Here is a 15,891-nt window from a genome sequence, read left to right as displayed (position 1 = left end):
ATCAAAGAGAAAGAGGCAAATATTTAAATTTTGCATCTCTGATTCTAGACTCTGTTAATTCTTTGCTCTTCTGATTCTCATGACAGCCTCAGAAAATGTCATTACCACAGCAGAAGGTGCAAAACTTGGATTTTAAGGCTTTTCCCACCACACCAGAGAGAAATAACCCTCCCCCTTTCTTCCTTTTCAAGCCTGGAACTGGGTGCTGCCAGCATACTCTGACTGGCTATCAAAGGGGTCATAACTCTCTAGTAGTAAGAAAAGGCCCCATTCTACAAGTCTACATCTTCTGAAGGATCTTTGCTCATACCCACCATGGACCCTCCTCCAATCAAGAGGCAAAGTGCTCTTACTGGGCTAAGACAAAAATAAACAAGATAATGGACTTTACTCAGGTTATTGCTATAAGGGGAAACCCCAGATATGTATGGTCTTGGTCGGGTGTAAAAGGAAAGCAAGGAACCGGGCAAGCAAGAAATAAAAGATGGAGATCAGGCAGAGATACACACAACAGTTTATTTGTCAGAGCTGACAAAGGCACATCTGTCCATAGACGGAGAGAGGCAATACTGGCTTGGGTTCCGGGACTTTTATGGGGCAGGCTCAGGGATTAGAGCTGGATGGGTCCTAATGCAGAGTGGGGGTGGTATGAGGGAGTGGTGAGCCTTTTGCAAAAAAGGGCTTGGGTGGGAAAGCGAAACTTTTCTTAAAATGATGGATGTCACTTAAGATGGCCCATCCAGATGCTAAGCAAGGACCTTACAGGATGGTTTTGCCTTAGACAGTTTTAGTTCGGTGATGAGGGATGGGAGGATGATGGAATAGCTGGGATTATTTAGTTATAGGGAAAAGTTTGTTGGTAGGATGAACAGAAAACGTTTTGTGTAGCTAGTTTCAGGGTACAGAGTTCAAATCTCAGCTAATCAGTCTTGAGACCATGAACAGGAACTTAGAGGGTCTGTCTGTCCCTGGCCATATAGGGCTTGTCACAGGTGAACAGGGGATCATCTGTAGGTCTTTATTTAACTAAGTCATATGGAGAAGGGTGGTTCGTTACAATGAGCTGTTTCAGGAACAAACAGGTGAAGAGGACATTTCTTAACCATCCTGTTTTCAGGAGCACAGAGCTTAGGTGCAACATGACCCTCCTCAGGTTTCATCAAGTGATCTTTCTGCAGGCAAAGATCTGTACTTCTTATTGTTGATCAAATGGGTCCTTAAGGTGGAAATTAAATAGTTATTTTATAAAGAAAGGAAGTAAAAATGCCTCGAAGGAGGTCTTGGTCACTTCAGTTAGTAATGCATCAACACTGCCTAGACTTGGAACTACAAGTCCCAGAGAACAGTGCGCCATCCCTTCGACACACCGAGGGCGGGAGTCTTTCGCCTAGCTGCAGGACTGAGAGTTATCTGGCCTAAAGATACAAAATGTAATTTTCGGAGCCTCCATTTTTCTCAAGAGTAATTCTGATGTTCCTCCAAGAAGGGGCCGACACACTCAAGAGAGAAAGCTCGCTCCCACGCAGGACAAACCAGACTCCTCCGGAGGGGCGTATTTAACTAAAGCTCCCGCTCATTTTTCCCAGTAGTCTCCTTTCCGGCGGTGCGTTGCGTCATTACTATTACGTCTTCTCATTGGCCGGTTTGACGCATGATAGCGCCTGCGCACTGCATTCCTTTGAGGGTCGTGGGCAGACGCCATTTTGGTCTCAGAGGTGCTTCTGGGAAGTAGAGGGCCGACTCGCACGCTTGCTGGCTTTCCCGGTACGGCCTTTTCTGCTGGGGCTACCAGGTCGAAGCGTTCGTCTCTGCTGTTGCGGTTTTCATATTCTCCGAGCTCTCCGGTTAGGCCGGAGCCTCAGCACCGGGTCGCACCATCGGAGGTCACACCACCAGGAAGGAGGTGACGGGGGCGGCGCGGGGCGCGGACACTCCCCGCTGAGAGCCCGCCTGCCATGGACTCGGAATATTACAGTGGCGACCAGTCAGGTGGGTTCGGGTTGGGGACCGAGCGATTCCTCGGCGGCCTTGGCCTCGCGCTCTCGCGGGAGCCGGGAGAAAAACCCCGGAGACGAGCCTGCGGATCAGCGAGCTGCCGGCCCAAGTTAGAACCTTGGAGAAAGGGGATCTTTGAGGGAAAGACGTCTTCCGAATAGGTGAAGGTTTTTGCTGAAATCGGGAAGTCACTACCTATATCAAGCACCTGCTGTGTGCACAGTGTTGGGAAAGAAGAGGCTTTTCCTGTTAAGGATCTTTCAGAAGTTACGGGATTTTGAGAACCCAAGGAAGTTCAGTAGGAGGCTGGGGACCCTTCCTAGACTTTTCGTTCCAAGTTAGGGCTCATTTAATTCGCCTGCCACACTGGCTTCCCAGGACCTTTGTCTGAGTTGTAAGGAGTGCTTCTCTGGCTGTTATTTGACTTTTTGCCTTTCCTTTACCTTAAGAGCTTTCCTTTTTCCTCACCCAAGTTTGGTCTGCTGTCTTTCTTATTCATGTACACTTATCCCCGTTGGGCAAGCCCTGGCACCCAGGATGTAAAGTTGAGTAAGGTAGGACCTAGTGGGGTCCTTTGCCATTTGTACATTCTGTATCAAAAGTGCTTAGTTGTTAGGACTTAAAGCTCTCTCCTGTTTTGGTTTCCTTTTAATTCCTTACTTGTGACAGCAAATAACAGAGATTGTAAGTGCTTTTCAGGCATGCACTTCTGTTTTGGTTAAAACGTTTTCTGATGTTTTCAAAAGAGTTTCAATTCATTTGTGTTTTAAAGTTGCTTTTTAAAAAAAGGCAGCTGTATGTATTATAGTAGGTAGGTTGTGTTTAAAGAGGTAACAAGTTGAGGTAGTAGATAGCAGTTCCCTGACACCCCCTCCTCCTAATTTCTAAACTTTTAGTATTTACCTCTCTTCCTAACTTATGCTGTCTCTTCTTGCATCATTTTTAGTCGTTCTGTAATGCTTTCCTATTATGCCAGGACAGTATTTTAACCTTTTAACGCCCTCTTCTCATCTGTCCTCCCACTGATGCTGTGTAATTGTTAAACTTCAAAACTATTCTTTTTTTTTCCCAAAAAAACTATTCTTTTTTTTTCCAAAAAAACTATTCTTTTTATTGTGACTTCTTAACTTTACTCTAGCTAAGTACAGTAGCTCATTTATATGAGAGTGATTTCATCACTTTTTGGATTTTTAAAATATTGCTTAAAGTTAGGTACCAATTCATAATTATGGTTGATTTTTTTTTAATATTGTAATATATGCTTTAATGAGTTTTGACTATTTCTGGACTGGAGTTCCTTGTGCTTTTCATTCATAAACAGATACTTTATATCATGTACCAGGCAGTATTCTGGGTTCCAGGGATTCAGCAGTGAACTGAAAGCAGAATAACTTGAAAAAAATCGCATAGTACATTAGAAGTTGGTGGTAAGTGCTCTGGAGAGAAAGAGAGTTTTTAACATAAATTTGAAATAAATAGCACTTTACTTACAAGTTACTGACGTGGTATTTAATGATGGTTTTTAAGCATTACATTCCTTTTATGGAGTATTTTTGCTGCCACATGCGCCATATGTTAATGATGTTGGTATTTGTATGACTATTGTATTGCTTTGCTCAAAATATTACCATCATTAGTTTTGCTTTGTCCGTAGTAACTTTTGTTTTGGATAGTCTTAAATCATTGTGTTTGTTTCAGCTACAGGTGTCATCCATGTTAACTGTAAGTGGATTTTTGTTTTATTTTTAAGCAGATGATGGTGGTGCTACCCCAGTGCAGGATGAACGGGATTCTGGATCTGATGGTGAGGATGATGTAAATGAGCAACACTCTGGATCAGATACTGGAAGCATAGAACGGCATTCAGAGGTATTGGCTAAATATCTTTGGGGAAGATTTTTCCTTATACTTTTGTGAGACCTGTTTTTAAGTTTAGAAATTGTAGAGACCCTGCCATAGGACTTGGGGTTTAATCTCTGAGAGTAAAGTATGAAGTAATAGAAAACTGCTTTAAAAATAAATAGGGATGGTCTGGTTACTGATGTAATAACAGGGAAATAAGTTCTGACTGTGTTGAATTTCAAGTATTTAGGCAGTTTTAACTAAGTATATGAAATCAGATAATGAGCCAGGCCTTTGATATTTCACTTGGCTTCCCTAATCCTCAGATATCATCTTGAAGGGGCTATGAGCATTTGCAGCCTGAAAAAAAGTTGAAATAAAAAGTTAGGAAATGTTCACTTAATAAAACTTGTATCAGGAATTGGCCTTCTTGTTTTGAATTGTTGAGATTCATATGATTAAAAAAAAAAAACAAGTGTAGTTTTAAAAGCTACTTTTGTAATAATATAGTATTGGATTCTCTATACATTTTAATATTCGTTCTAATACATAAATATTTTTAAAACAACTTAATGTGCCTCCTTGGTTATATAGTCTGTCTTATACAGTGTTAACAAAATAAATTTGGGACATTTTTCAATGAGTCAGTGTGTCTTAGACATAAACAAATAGGAATGATAAAAATGGAGAGATGTTTTTCACTAATTTGCTGAGGCTGGCTTTGAACTTGCCATCCTCCTGCCTCAGTTTGACAGGTGGCTGGGATTACAGGCATGTACCACCATGCTCCAAAACTCTTCTCAGTCACTCCATCATTCTTAATTTTGTATTTTTTGTTTTGTTTGTTTGCAGTGCTGGGGATTGAACCTAGGAACTTGTGCATGCTAGGAAAACACTCTACCACTTAGCCCCACATCTCAGCTCCAAGATAAACAGATTTTGTAAGAACTTTTGTGCCATAGATTTGCTTAATTAAACACATAAAAAATTACCAATTTTACATACTAGATGTTCTTGCAAATTGTATTGACCATCATTATAGAGTCATGTCATTTTTTTTTTATTTATATGTTTGTGTCATTAGTATATTCATACATTTCTCATTTATTGAGCACTTTATATATGTGTTAGATGTTTGCTTTTTTTTTCCTTAAGGTGTTTTGGACATATCAGTGACTAAAAGCCAGAATCCTTTTCTTGGATTTATTTTTCAGTGAGAGAAGAAAGACATTAAAACAACGTACTGTTTTTTAAAATTGTAGTTTGCTAGAAGGTGACAAATGTTGTGGATCTGGGGGAAATTAGAATGTAATGAAGGACATCAGTATGGAGGGCAAATTTCTGTGTTAAATTAAGAAATAATGCCAGGTGTGGTGTGCATGCTTATAATCCTAGCTACTCGAGAGGCTGAGGCAGGAGAATCATAAATTCAAAGTGAGCCTGGACAACTTAGCAATATCCTATCTCAGAATAAAATTAAAAAGGAATGAGGATGGAGCTCAGAGGTAGCTCACTAACCTAGCATGTGGGAGGCCCAGCGTTCAACCCCCACCACCACAAAAAAAGAAAAGAAAAGGTGACATTTGAGCCAAGGCAGGAAGGGAGCTGAGGGAATAGCAACACATTTATGTGTCTGAAGGAAAAAACACTCCCATGAAGAACCCCAAAGTGAGAGTGTGCTTAAAGTTTTCAAGGAGCCAATGTGAGTAGTAAGGATGAGTGTAATGTAGGATGAGTGGAGTAGTAAGAGGGAGCTAAATACAGGTATGGGAATGGCTCATCATTTAATTATTTCAATGACACTCTTGTTTTTTTTTTTTTTTTCTTTGTAGGCCCTTAAATATTTAGGCTAAATTCCAGTAAATTAATAGGTAGGGGCTAAGTGATAATGTCAGCATTATTAAAGTACATTTAGAGTGTAGTATTTTAAATTTCCACCTTGGAAACAATGTTAGGAGATTGACCCTGGGTGTCAGCTTTGATTATCTCAGGGCCTCTTGATTTAGTTATAAACATGATAAAGGTTCTTGTTTAGGCATTTGCTGCTACTTCTTGGTAATAATATGGATTCTAAATATATAAATGGATATGTTAAAAATTCGGAAATTATATCAATAAATTTAAAGAAGATTAAAATTAGTATAAGTAATCCCATAAATAGCTATTAACTTTTTGACATTGTATTTCCTATTATCTCTTCACCTAAGATTATGCCTTAAGTATTTACTGATATTGTTAAAGAGCCCCACTAAGTGTAATTTTAATCGTTTCATAGTATTGGTGCGACATTACACTCATCCTTCCATGTCCAGGGGGATTGGTTCCAGGTGTCTTTTCCACCCTGGTGGATACCAAATCCAGAGGATGCCCAGATCCCTTATATAAAATGAAATGAAGACTGGGAGTATAGTCCAGTAGTATATCATGTACTTATTGAACAGACAGCTTGGGCTGGGTCTTCAGTACGTGCATGTGCAAATTTTAAATGGCATGATATTTGCGTATAACCTATACACATCCTCCTATATAAATCATCTCTAGATTATTTATAATACCTAATATAACAAAAATGCTATGTAAATAGTTATGACTCTGTATTGTTAGGGAATATTGACAAGAAAAAAATGGTCTGTTCTAGGCCTAACTGCATACTATACATTTATTTTTTCAAAAAAGAAAAAAACAATTGTTTTTTTTTTTTTTTTTTTTTTTTGAGTACCAGGGATCAAACCCCGGGTATTCAACCATTGAGCCACATCCTCAGCACCCATTTTTTTGAGACAAATTCTTGCCAAGTTGCTTAGAGCCTCACTAAATTGCTGAGGCTGTCTTTGAATTTGTAGTCCTCCTGCCCTAGTGTCCCTAGCTGCCAAGATGATAGGCATGCACCACCATGCCTGCCCATTTCTTCAAATGTTTTCAATTGGTGGTCTGACGTTGGTTGAGTGCTTATTTGGTGAGTCCCTAATTGTTGACATTTAGACGATCAGGACCGTTTCCTTTTTCTAACTGTAACTGGCTACTAAATTCCCTTGTTTCCCCTTGATTGTGCTGTTGTTTTTGAACATGCCCTGGAACATAAATTGCTCTTCAGACTAATACCATCAAATTATGGCTCCTTTAAAGGATTTCTGAGAACAGTATTTGAGAGTATTTTAACCCCAGTGTGTTTCCTCCCAGCTGTCCCTGGTTCTGCAAACTAGATATCCTACAGTTTAGACTGTACCTTGAATCTCAGTCCCAGGTGCCTTCCAACCACAACTTTCCCAAATCATATTGCCAATGAAGTCAGTTTCTTTGGGGAATGATTGGGAGCTATCTAATTTATGATCTGTGTTTTCTCCAGGCAAAATGTGAACCAGGTCTGTAGAGCTCGTCTCACCGACCTCTAGAAACTGACCTGTTTAGTGGGAGGTGGGAGTGAAACAGCAGCTCTTCTCCTAGTGCAGTCTCACAAGCCAGAGCCAGGGTGAGAAGAGCGCTTGTATTCTCAAAGTGCTTCACCCAAGGCGGAACCTTCTTCATTAAAATTAAGTAATGGTGGGGCAGAAAATGAGGTTCTCCACCTCACAGGTGCACTCTACTAGGCCTTATCCTTAGCAGTGGGCATCTAAGAGTCGAATGCCCTGCTTTAGGAAGGAATCCTCTGACTGGGAGAAAGGAGAAGAGAGAGCCCTGTGTTATTGTCTAGAGAAGGTTCTCTGTCTTGCAGAGCTGTGAGGTTGAAAGGAAGGAATGATCTGTTTTTCAAATACCAGATACTCTTGCTGAATTTTTATGGATTTTTTTATTTATTTGCTTTTTGCTCTAAGGACTATTTCCAGAGGCTTTAAATGATTACTTTTGAAAGATTTCCTGTCAGTTTCACTGGGGAGCAGGTCAACAGGACTTCTCATGCTGTTATGCCAGAAGTCCTCATTTGGCTTCATTTTTATCTCTTACTGGTTGGCCAAACCTTTCCATTTTCCCCCATTCAATTGCTTGTCTGTTACTACAGTTTTCATTGGACCCTTTGAGCTTTCTCATCTCGTTTTATGTGTGTGGATCAGGTTCCCAGGTCCTGTCAGTTGCCAACCCTGCACAGAGAGCAGCCTTGGGTTGCTTTTCTGGTCAAGAGAGTCTACCTGGGCTGGGAATGTGGCTCAGGCGGTAGCACGCTCGTCTGGCATGCGTGCGGCCCGGGTTTGATCCTCAGCACCACATACCAACAAAGATGTTGTGTCCGCCGAGAACTAAAAAATAAATATTAAAAATTCTCTCTCTCTCTCACTCTCTTTAAAAAAAAAAAAAAAAAAAAAAGATTCTACCAAACCTGCTGTGGGCCTGTAAGCACATGCCTAGGCATTACAGGATATTTAACATCTTGGTTCCCCATGAAATACTAGTGACATATACATGATCACCCCTCAATTACCAACTTTATACTTGACAACCAAAATGACCCCTTGAATCCCCAAATACCACTTGGATGAGGAGCTAGAACTGACCTTGGGCTGAGAACACTGAAATGGAATAATTAGGTGTGTGATCATAAGAAAGGAAACCATGAATATTTGACAGTGTAGAAAATGAGGAATTCAGTGCAATCTTAAAATTGTTTTCAAAGAATTTTGAATGATATGGGAGAATTCAACATGTTACTTGAAAGATATAGGCTATAAAATTGTAACTCTAGATCCTAATTTAATTTTTTAAATTGAAAATACATGAAAAGATTACTTGTACCAAAGTGATGGTAATCTTTGGGTGGTATGAGTCACATTTCGTTTTTCATTTTATAGTGCACATTAATCTTTAAAATTGAAGAGAAAATAGGTAGAATTAACTGCCATCATTTTGTCACCCTTTTTTATGAGCATGCATGCAGTGATTGAAAATGTACTAAAATTTTAGAAGAACCTTGTAACGAACCCTTTCAAATCTGGAAAGATAAACCTTTTTCTACTGGCAGTTTTTTTTTATTTTGTTGTTTTTTCCATTTTTAATTGTCTTTAATATAATTTGGATATCAAATTATGTTTTCTTAATAGATTATATGGAAGGATAGAGAGAAGAGTAGGAGAAAATTTACTAAAATTTGCACTTCCCTATTTTTTTTGAAGACTGCATTTCCAATTGCCCTGGTATCTCTGCACCAGAAGACTGTAGGCATTTTTCTGTTCTGACTTTTGTCTTATAGTTTCTAAACCAAGAATTAAACTTTTAGATTGAAATACTTTTTTAAAAAATATTTTTTTAGTTGTCAATGGATCTTTTATTTTATTTATTTATATGTGGTGCTGAGGATCGAACCCAGGGCCTCACACATGCCAGGCAAGTGCTCTACCACTGAGCTCCAGATTGCAATATTTTTGAAATACACTAAAAGTGTATGTAATGTGTGATTTATTATGAATGTCTTTCAAGACTTGTTTTTAAAATGTTTGCTGTTTACTTGGCATAACAATGCAAACTTGAAACTACAGGGTTCTTACAGAACTATAGTCCTTTATAGATGAGTGTAGCAGACATGCAAACAGGCTACTTGTACAACTCATCGCTGTATGAAGGACACATACAAAGTTCTGTGGGAGGAAGGGAGGATATCATATCATCAGTAGATATGATGTTTCAACTGAATAAGGAATGAGTATAATATTTCCAGCTGGAGAAAAAGGTTACAGGTAACAATGGTAGTAATCCTAGATAGAGGTGCAGCAGGTACAGTAGGCCTAGAATTTGGAAGGACTTGGTGTATTTCAGGAGTGATTGTTGTGGATGGAAAATGGAGTAGCTTAATGAGAGGTGATGCTGAAGAATTAAGTATGGACCAGATGGTGTAATACCAAATCTCTCTGGAATGATGATGAAATGTTCTGTATTTGCATAACTTTTTATAGTGAAGGACAGTATGGCCAGAATTTGATTTCAAATTCTAGCTTTGCCACTTAATCATTATCAGCCCCTGGAAAAATTATTTAATCTTTGTGAGCTACCCCTTCACTGTCTTGATAGTGAACTAAAAAAGGTTGTAATGAGGATTAAATTAAAACTTAATGTAATAGCTTTGAAAACTACTTATTATTATTCTATACAATAAATAGGGTAGATATTTCTGTTTTCATCCCTGTGACCAAAATACATGACAAGAACAACTTAGAGGAGGAAAAATTTAATATGGGCTCACAGTTTCAGAGGTCTTAGTCCAGGAGCAGCTGACCTCATTGCTTTGGGCTCAAGGCAGAACATTATCACAGAAGGGCATAGTAGAGGAAAGCTCAGCTCATGGCAGTCAGAAAGCAGGGAGAGAGAGAGGAGCTAGGGATAAAATATATATTCCCAAAGGGCACACTCCCAGTGATCTTCCTTCTTCCAGTAATGTTCCACCTGCATATAGTTACCACCCAGTTAGCCTATCCAAATTATTAATCCATCAGGTGGATTAAAACACTGATATAGCTGTCATAATCTACCTGAACATTTCTGCATGAAAACAGGAGCTTTTGGGGTGCACCCCGTATTAAACCATAAGCATTTTGAGCACCACATGGAGAGGTAGTCCTTTTTTGTGATCTAGTTATAACTAGTTGCCAGTTCTGATTTTCATTGTTTCACTTTAATGTTTTCTTGGACAGTGTGAAATTAGCTGTGTGGGTTTTGGGCAGGTGGAGTCTCTTTCCTGGGAACTATATTGAAGGAAATAACAGGGGTTTTGTTGTTATTGTTTTGCTTTTTAATTCAAGAAGCCTGTACATTTCATCTACATAGAAAAGTAGAGCTTTCCCCTGCAGAGGATCCCACAGAAAAAAACTATGTGGGACTATTGAGGAAGAGGTTGTTTGGAAATGGAACCTGGCGTCTTACTGTTTTCTAAGAGCAAATCAAGCTACAGTGGGCCCCATCATCCATCTGCTGTTGAAGTTAGACAGCCTCCCTTAATTCCAGCCTCACTTTGAATTGAGTAAAGATGGTAGTCTGCTTTTGTTTGGATATTTCTACCAAGCTGGGGAATAACATCAAAGTAGCTGGAAAGTTTCTTGGCCATTGCTGTCCTTGTTTATCTTATTTCTTACTAGTTCTTTTCATTCCATCTACACCTTCCGTGTGTTAGGAATTGGACATTGCTTTCTGTTATGTGTTGCTTATGTGATTTCTTTTTCATTTCGTTGAATGTAGTTTGAGTCTTTTTATTCTTCAGGTGAAAGATACATTTTTTAAAAATGGTTTCTTAAGGTCAGTGTATGACGAAAATAAATGTGTAAACTGTCACTTTTCAGTGAAATGCTACAAGGGATAGGAAGAAGATGCTACAGGGATAGGAAGAAGGAATGGCTGACCAGCTGGGTCTTCACAGAGGATACATTTGGGTTGTCCCTGGAAGGGTGAATATTTTGTAATTAATAATTAGTAGGATTTAGTTCTTAATTTGTTTACATGCATTTAACCCCAGAATAGCCCTCTAAGGTACAGATAATTATTCCTGAGTCCATTAAATTGAGGACATAGTAGCTTTGAGGATTAAGAACATTTCCTCATGTCAAACAATATAAAGTGGCAGAACTAAGGTTTAGACCCCAGGCCTTAACTAATAAAGAGATGCAATCTTAACTAATACATTATATTGTACAAAGTTCATTTTATCTAGAGAGAAAGAGATGGAAGAGACTTCAGGAGAGGAGTATTTTTGTCAAGTTTTGGGATATGAAAAGTACAAACGAACAAAGATAATCTAGGCAAAGGGAACAGAATTTGTAAAGGCATGGAGGTAAGTTAGTAAATAGTTCCATGTCTGGAAAAGGATTTCTTCAATGTGATTTGTCATATGGATCACATGTTAAAATACAAATTATTTGGCACCTTTTCCAGACCTACTAGATTAATATGTGGAGGTGAGAAGTACAAAAGTCTCTATGGTTTTCAGTAAAGATCCCCAAATGATTTCCTGTGCACACTAAAGTTTGGTAACTGCTGGTGTGGCACACATGGTTGATGTTAGTGAGAGGGCAGAAATGAGTCTGGAAATAGGCAGGAGTTAGCTTTGTTATCATAAAAGCCTTGAGCTTTGTGCAGAATCTTTTTTTACCAGTACTCTTCAATGAGCTTTTATTTTTTACTCTAATATCAGCCAGACAAGGGATACTCATTAGTAGCTTCATTTTATTATGTGTGTGCTAATGGTAAAATTGGGAGTTTTCAGAGCATTGCATCTCATTAGAAATTAACTGGATTGACAGCATTGTATTGTTTTAGTAGCTGGTTCCTCAGGTCAATGAATCCATTCATCTTTGCTTCCTTCCTTCTTTCCTTCCTGATTCTAGGAGTCCAAGCCAGTAAGTACTTCACATGTGCTACACTCTCAGTCCCTCCAATTCTTTATATACTAATTGAAACTAATATAATATGAGGATTTAGTTATATTTTCTGGAACTGGGGTCCACTGAAATGGTTTTTGAAAATACTCCTATAGTTTTTTTCTTCATGGAATTTACAGTGTGATTACTATGGAGTGTTTTGCCAGTTTATAATGATAAATTTTTGCAAGTTTGCAAGTTCAACTGTTTTGAGTTTGACACTTCTGATGGGTTCTTTGGTTCTTTATAAGGGTTTCTGTTTGACAGTGTACTATGAAATTTACTTACTAGTATTTGCTTTATAGCAGCTTACTTGCTTTTCAGTTTAAGAGTGTCAGTTACTGGGGTGTGTGTGTGTGTATCTGTTCCTTATGATTGAACACCAGTGTAAATGATTGTGTGAAGACATTTCTGAAGCCTCCCACTACCTCATGTGCTCAATATCTCTGACAGTTCCAACTAGGGAATTTCTTGCATTATTAAAAAAATGCCATTTCAATAGCACTTTTTACTGTTAATTGCATTTTGAGTTTACAATTTAATTGCTAAAGTCAGTCTGAAAAATTTGAATATTGTTGTGATAGTTTTTAAGCTTAACTGCATAATTTCTAATATGCTCTGGCTAAATTCTATGATATCATTGCTTATGTTTATTCTCTAGCTTGAGTCTATTGACCAGCACTTTCTTACTGCAGTGATTTCTGTCCTTTTTTTTCCTAATTGGCCAGCATCTACTAATCAGAGAAAACATTCAGCCTTTTTGGGGAAGATTGGCTTACTTCACTTAGCATAATGTTCCCCAGCTCCAACCATTTACCTGCATATGCCATAATTTTATTTCTTTTAATGCTGAGTAATATTCCATTGTGTATATATACCACAGTCTCCATCCATCTGTTGATGGGCATCTAGGTTGGTTCCACAGTTCAGCTATTGTGAATTCAGCTGCTATAAACATTTGTGTGGCTATGTCACTATAGTATGCTGATTTTAAATCCTTTGGGTATAGACCAAGGATTTAAAATAATAGCTGGGTCAAATGGTAGTTCCATTCCAAGTTTTCTGAGGAATCTCCACACTGCTTTCCAAGTGGTTGCACCAATTTGCAATACCACCAGCCCAATGTATGAGTGTACCTCCCTCCCCCATCCTTTCCAATACTTATTATTGCTTGTATTCTTGATAACTGCCATTCTGACTGGGGTAAGATGAAATCTTAGAGTAGTTTTGATTTGCATTTCTCTAATTACTGAAGATGTTGAACATTTTTTCATATATTTGTTGGTTGTGTGTATATCTTCTTCTGAGAAGTGTCTGTTTAGTTCCTTAGCCCATTTAGCTAATTGATTGGGTTGTTTGTTTTTTGGTATTAAGTTTTTTGAGTTCTTTATATATCCTGTAGATTAGTGCTCTACTTGATGTGCGTGTGGCAAAAATTTGCTCCCCAAATGGAAGTTCTGTCTTCACTTCATTGATTATTTCTTTTGCTGAGAAGATTTTAGTTTGAATCCATCCATTTATTGATTCTTGATTTTATTTCTTGTGCTTTAGGAGTCTTATTAAGGAAGTCGGGGCCTAATCTGACATGATTAAGATTTGGGCCTTTTTAAACTAGTATATTATGAAAAGTGAGATTCCAGATGGTATTCTAAATCCTGAAATATTTATTAAGTTTTTTGGTTTGTTTAATTTTTATATTTTCTCTGCATTTTTATACATGTATTATTGTTTGTACCCTAGAACAAATTTTCAAACTAGTTATTTCAAGTTACTTAATACGTATTAGTGATATTAGTGATGTCTCCCTAAATATCTAAGCTTTTGTTCTAGAGCCACTAGATTTGTGACTATGATTATACTAAGACTCAAGAAATACTGCAGTGAGAAGTAAGTGTACTTAATAGAAGAGAGCTCAACATGGTATTGGTGCTTAGGAGATATCTCCTTTCCTTTTTTGTTTAATTCCCATGGGAGAATATATTTACGTGAACCTTTAAATAAAATTAAGTTTTATAGCTTTTCCCCTAAAATAATTTCAGCCATATTAAAATCTAAGAATGCTTTTTTGTAAAAGAACTTGGTTACCCATGTTTGCTTGTATTTCTTTGAAAAATAGTTAGATTTTTCAGGAATTAGAATATAAAGAAGTTAGGCTTTTGTTTTCTTTCTTTCTTTTTAATTTAGCTCATCAACTCTTCAAAGTTAGTTTCTCCTATATAGTAATCTAGAGGTAAGCTTTACACTTTGTTTATCCTTTCCCTTTGGGGGGGTCCAAGCCATAGTAAGCTATTTTACAGATTGACCTTTAAAGTGGAATATTTTTATATCGGAAAAGGACAAGAATTCAACATTTAAGTGCACCTATCCCCACATTTAAATAATTGTTGAATATTTTTAAATTTCATTACTACATTTTCTTACATGTTGCTAATTTTTTCTTGCTTTTTCAGAATGAACCTAGTGATCGAGAAGATGGCCTCACCAAAAGACATCATGTGACAGACTCTGAGAATGATGAGCCCTCACATCTTAATGCTAGTGACTCTGAAAGTGAGGAGCTTCACAGGCCAAAGGACAGTGATTCCGAATCTGAAGAGCGGGCAGAGCCTCCTGCAAGTGATTCTGAAAATGAGGATGTTAATCAGCATGGGAGTGACTCTGAGAGTGAGGAGACCAGGAAATTACCTGGGAGTGACTCTGAAAACGAGGAGCTGCTTAATGGACATGCAAGTGACTCTGAAAACGAAGAAGTTAGAAAGCATGCTGCCAGTGATTCTGAGATTGAAGAGCTCCAAAAGAGTCCTTCCAGTGACTCTGAAACCGAGGATGCTCTGAAACCTCAAATCAGTGACTCTGAGAGTGAGGAACCACCAAGGCACCAGGCCAGTGACTCAGAAAATGAGGAGCCTCCTAAACCACAAATGAGTGATTCGGAAAGCGAGGAGCTTCCTAAACCTCGGATCAGTGACTCGGAAAGTGAGGATCCCCCAAGGCACCAGGCCAGTGACTCTGAAAATGAAGAGCTCCCCAAACCCCGTATCAGTGACTCTGAAAGTGAAGACCCCCCAAGACACCAGGCCAGTGACTCAGATAATGAAGAACTCCCCAAACCCCGAATTAGTGACTCAGAGAGTGAGGAACCCCCAAGACACCAGGCCAGCGACTCAGATAATGAAGAACTCCCCAAACCCCGAATTAGTGACTCAGAAAGTGAGGATCCCCCAAGGCATCAGGCCAGTGATTCTGAAAATGAGGAGCTCCCCAAACCCCGAGTCAGTGACTCTGAGAGTGAGGAGCCTCAGAAAGGACCTGCCAGTGATTCAGAAGCGGAGGATGCCTCCAGACCCAAACAGAAGCCAGAGTCTGATGATGACAGCGATGGGGAAAATAAGGGGGGGAATCCAGAAATGCAGAATGACTTTCATTCGGAGAGCCATGTTGACAGAAAAAGATTTCACAGCTCTGAGAGTGAGGAGGAAGAACCCAAAAGGCAAAAAATGGATAGTGATGAAGATGAAGAAAAAGATGGTGAGGAGGAAAAAGTAGCAAAACGGAAAGCTGCAGTGCTTTCTGATAGTGAAGATGAAGAAAAAGCATGTAAGGCATTATTTGGGGCTATAGGTTTCCTTATTACCTAACATTATAACTTTGAAACACTGTATCTTTCTGTTTTGTTAGATCTGTATTCTGTCATTGAGCTTGATAATTAAGACACTTATTTCCC

At 38.6% G+C, this 15,891-nt stretch overlaps 1 protein-coding gene across 3 annotated transcripts in view; it reads left to right on the top strand.

The window, feature by feature from the left end:
• Positions 1-1,696: 1,696 nt before the first annotated feature.
• The window catches only part of Iws1 (interacts with SUPT6H, CTD assembly factor 1), a 34,530-nt gene continuing 20,335 nt past the window's right edge, over positions 1,697-15,891 (top strand). For all 3 annotated transcript variants that reach the window (XM_026388738.1, XM_026388722.1, XM_026388728.2), the window contains exons 1-3: positions 1,697-1,989; positions 3,749-3,864; positions 14,618-15,764. In XM_026388738.1, the coding sequence (XP_026244523.1) occupies positions 1,956-1,989; positions 3,749-3,864; positions 14,618-15,764 (1,297 nt within the window). In that variant the 5' untranslated portion in view covers positions 1,697-1,955. The remainder of the gene's footprint in view (positions 1,990-3,748; positions 3,865-14,617; positions 15,765-15,891) is intronic.

Source organism: Urocitellus parryii, chromosome 1 (genome assembly GCF_045843805.1).
Source record: "Urocitellus parryii isolate mUroPar1 chromosome 1, mUroPar1.hap1, whole genome shotgun sequence".
NCBI classification, from domain to species: domain Eukaryota; kingdom Metazoa; phylum Chordata; class Mammalia; order Rodentia; family Sciuridae; genus Urocitellus; species Urocitellus parryii.
Note: the sequence above shows the minus strand (reverse complement) of the source record. Positions and strands in the feature narration are given on the sequence as shown.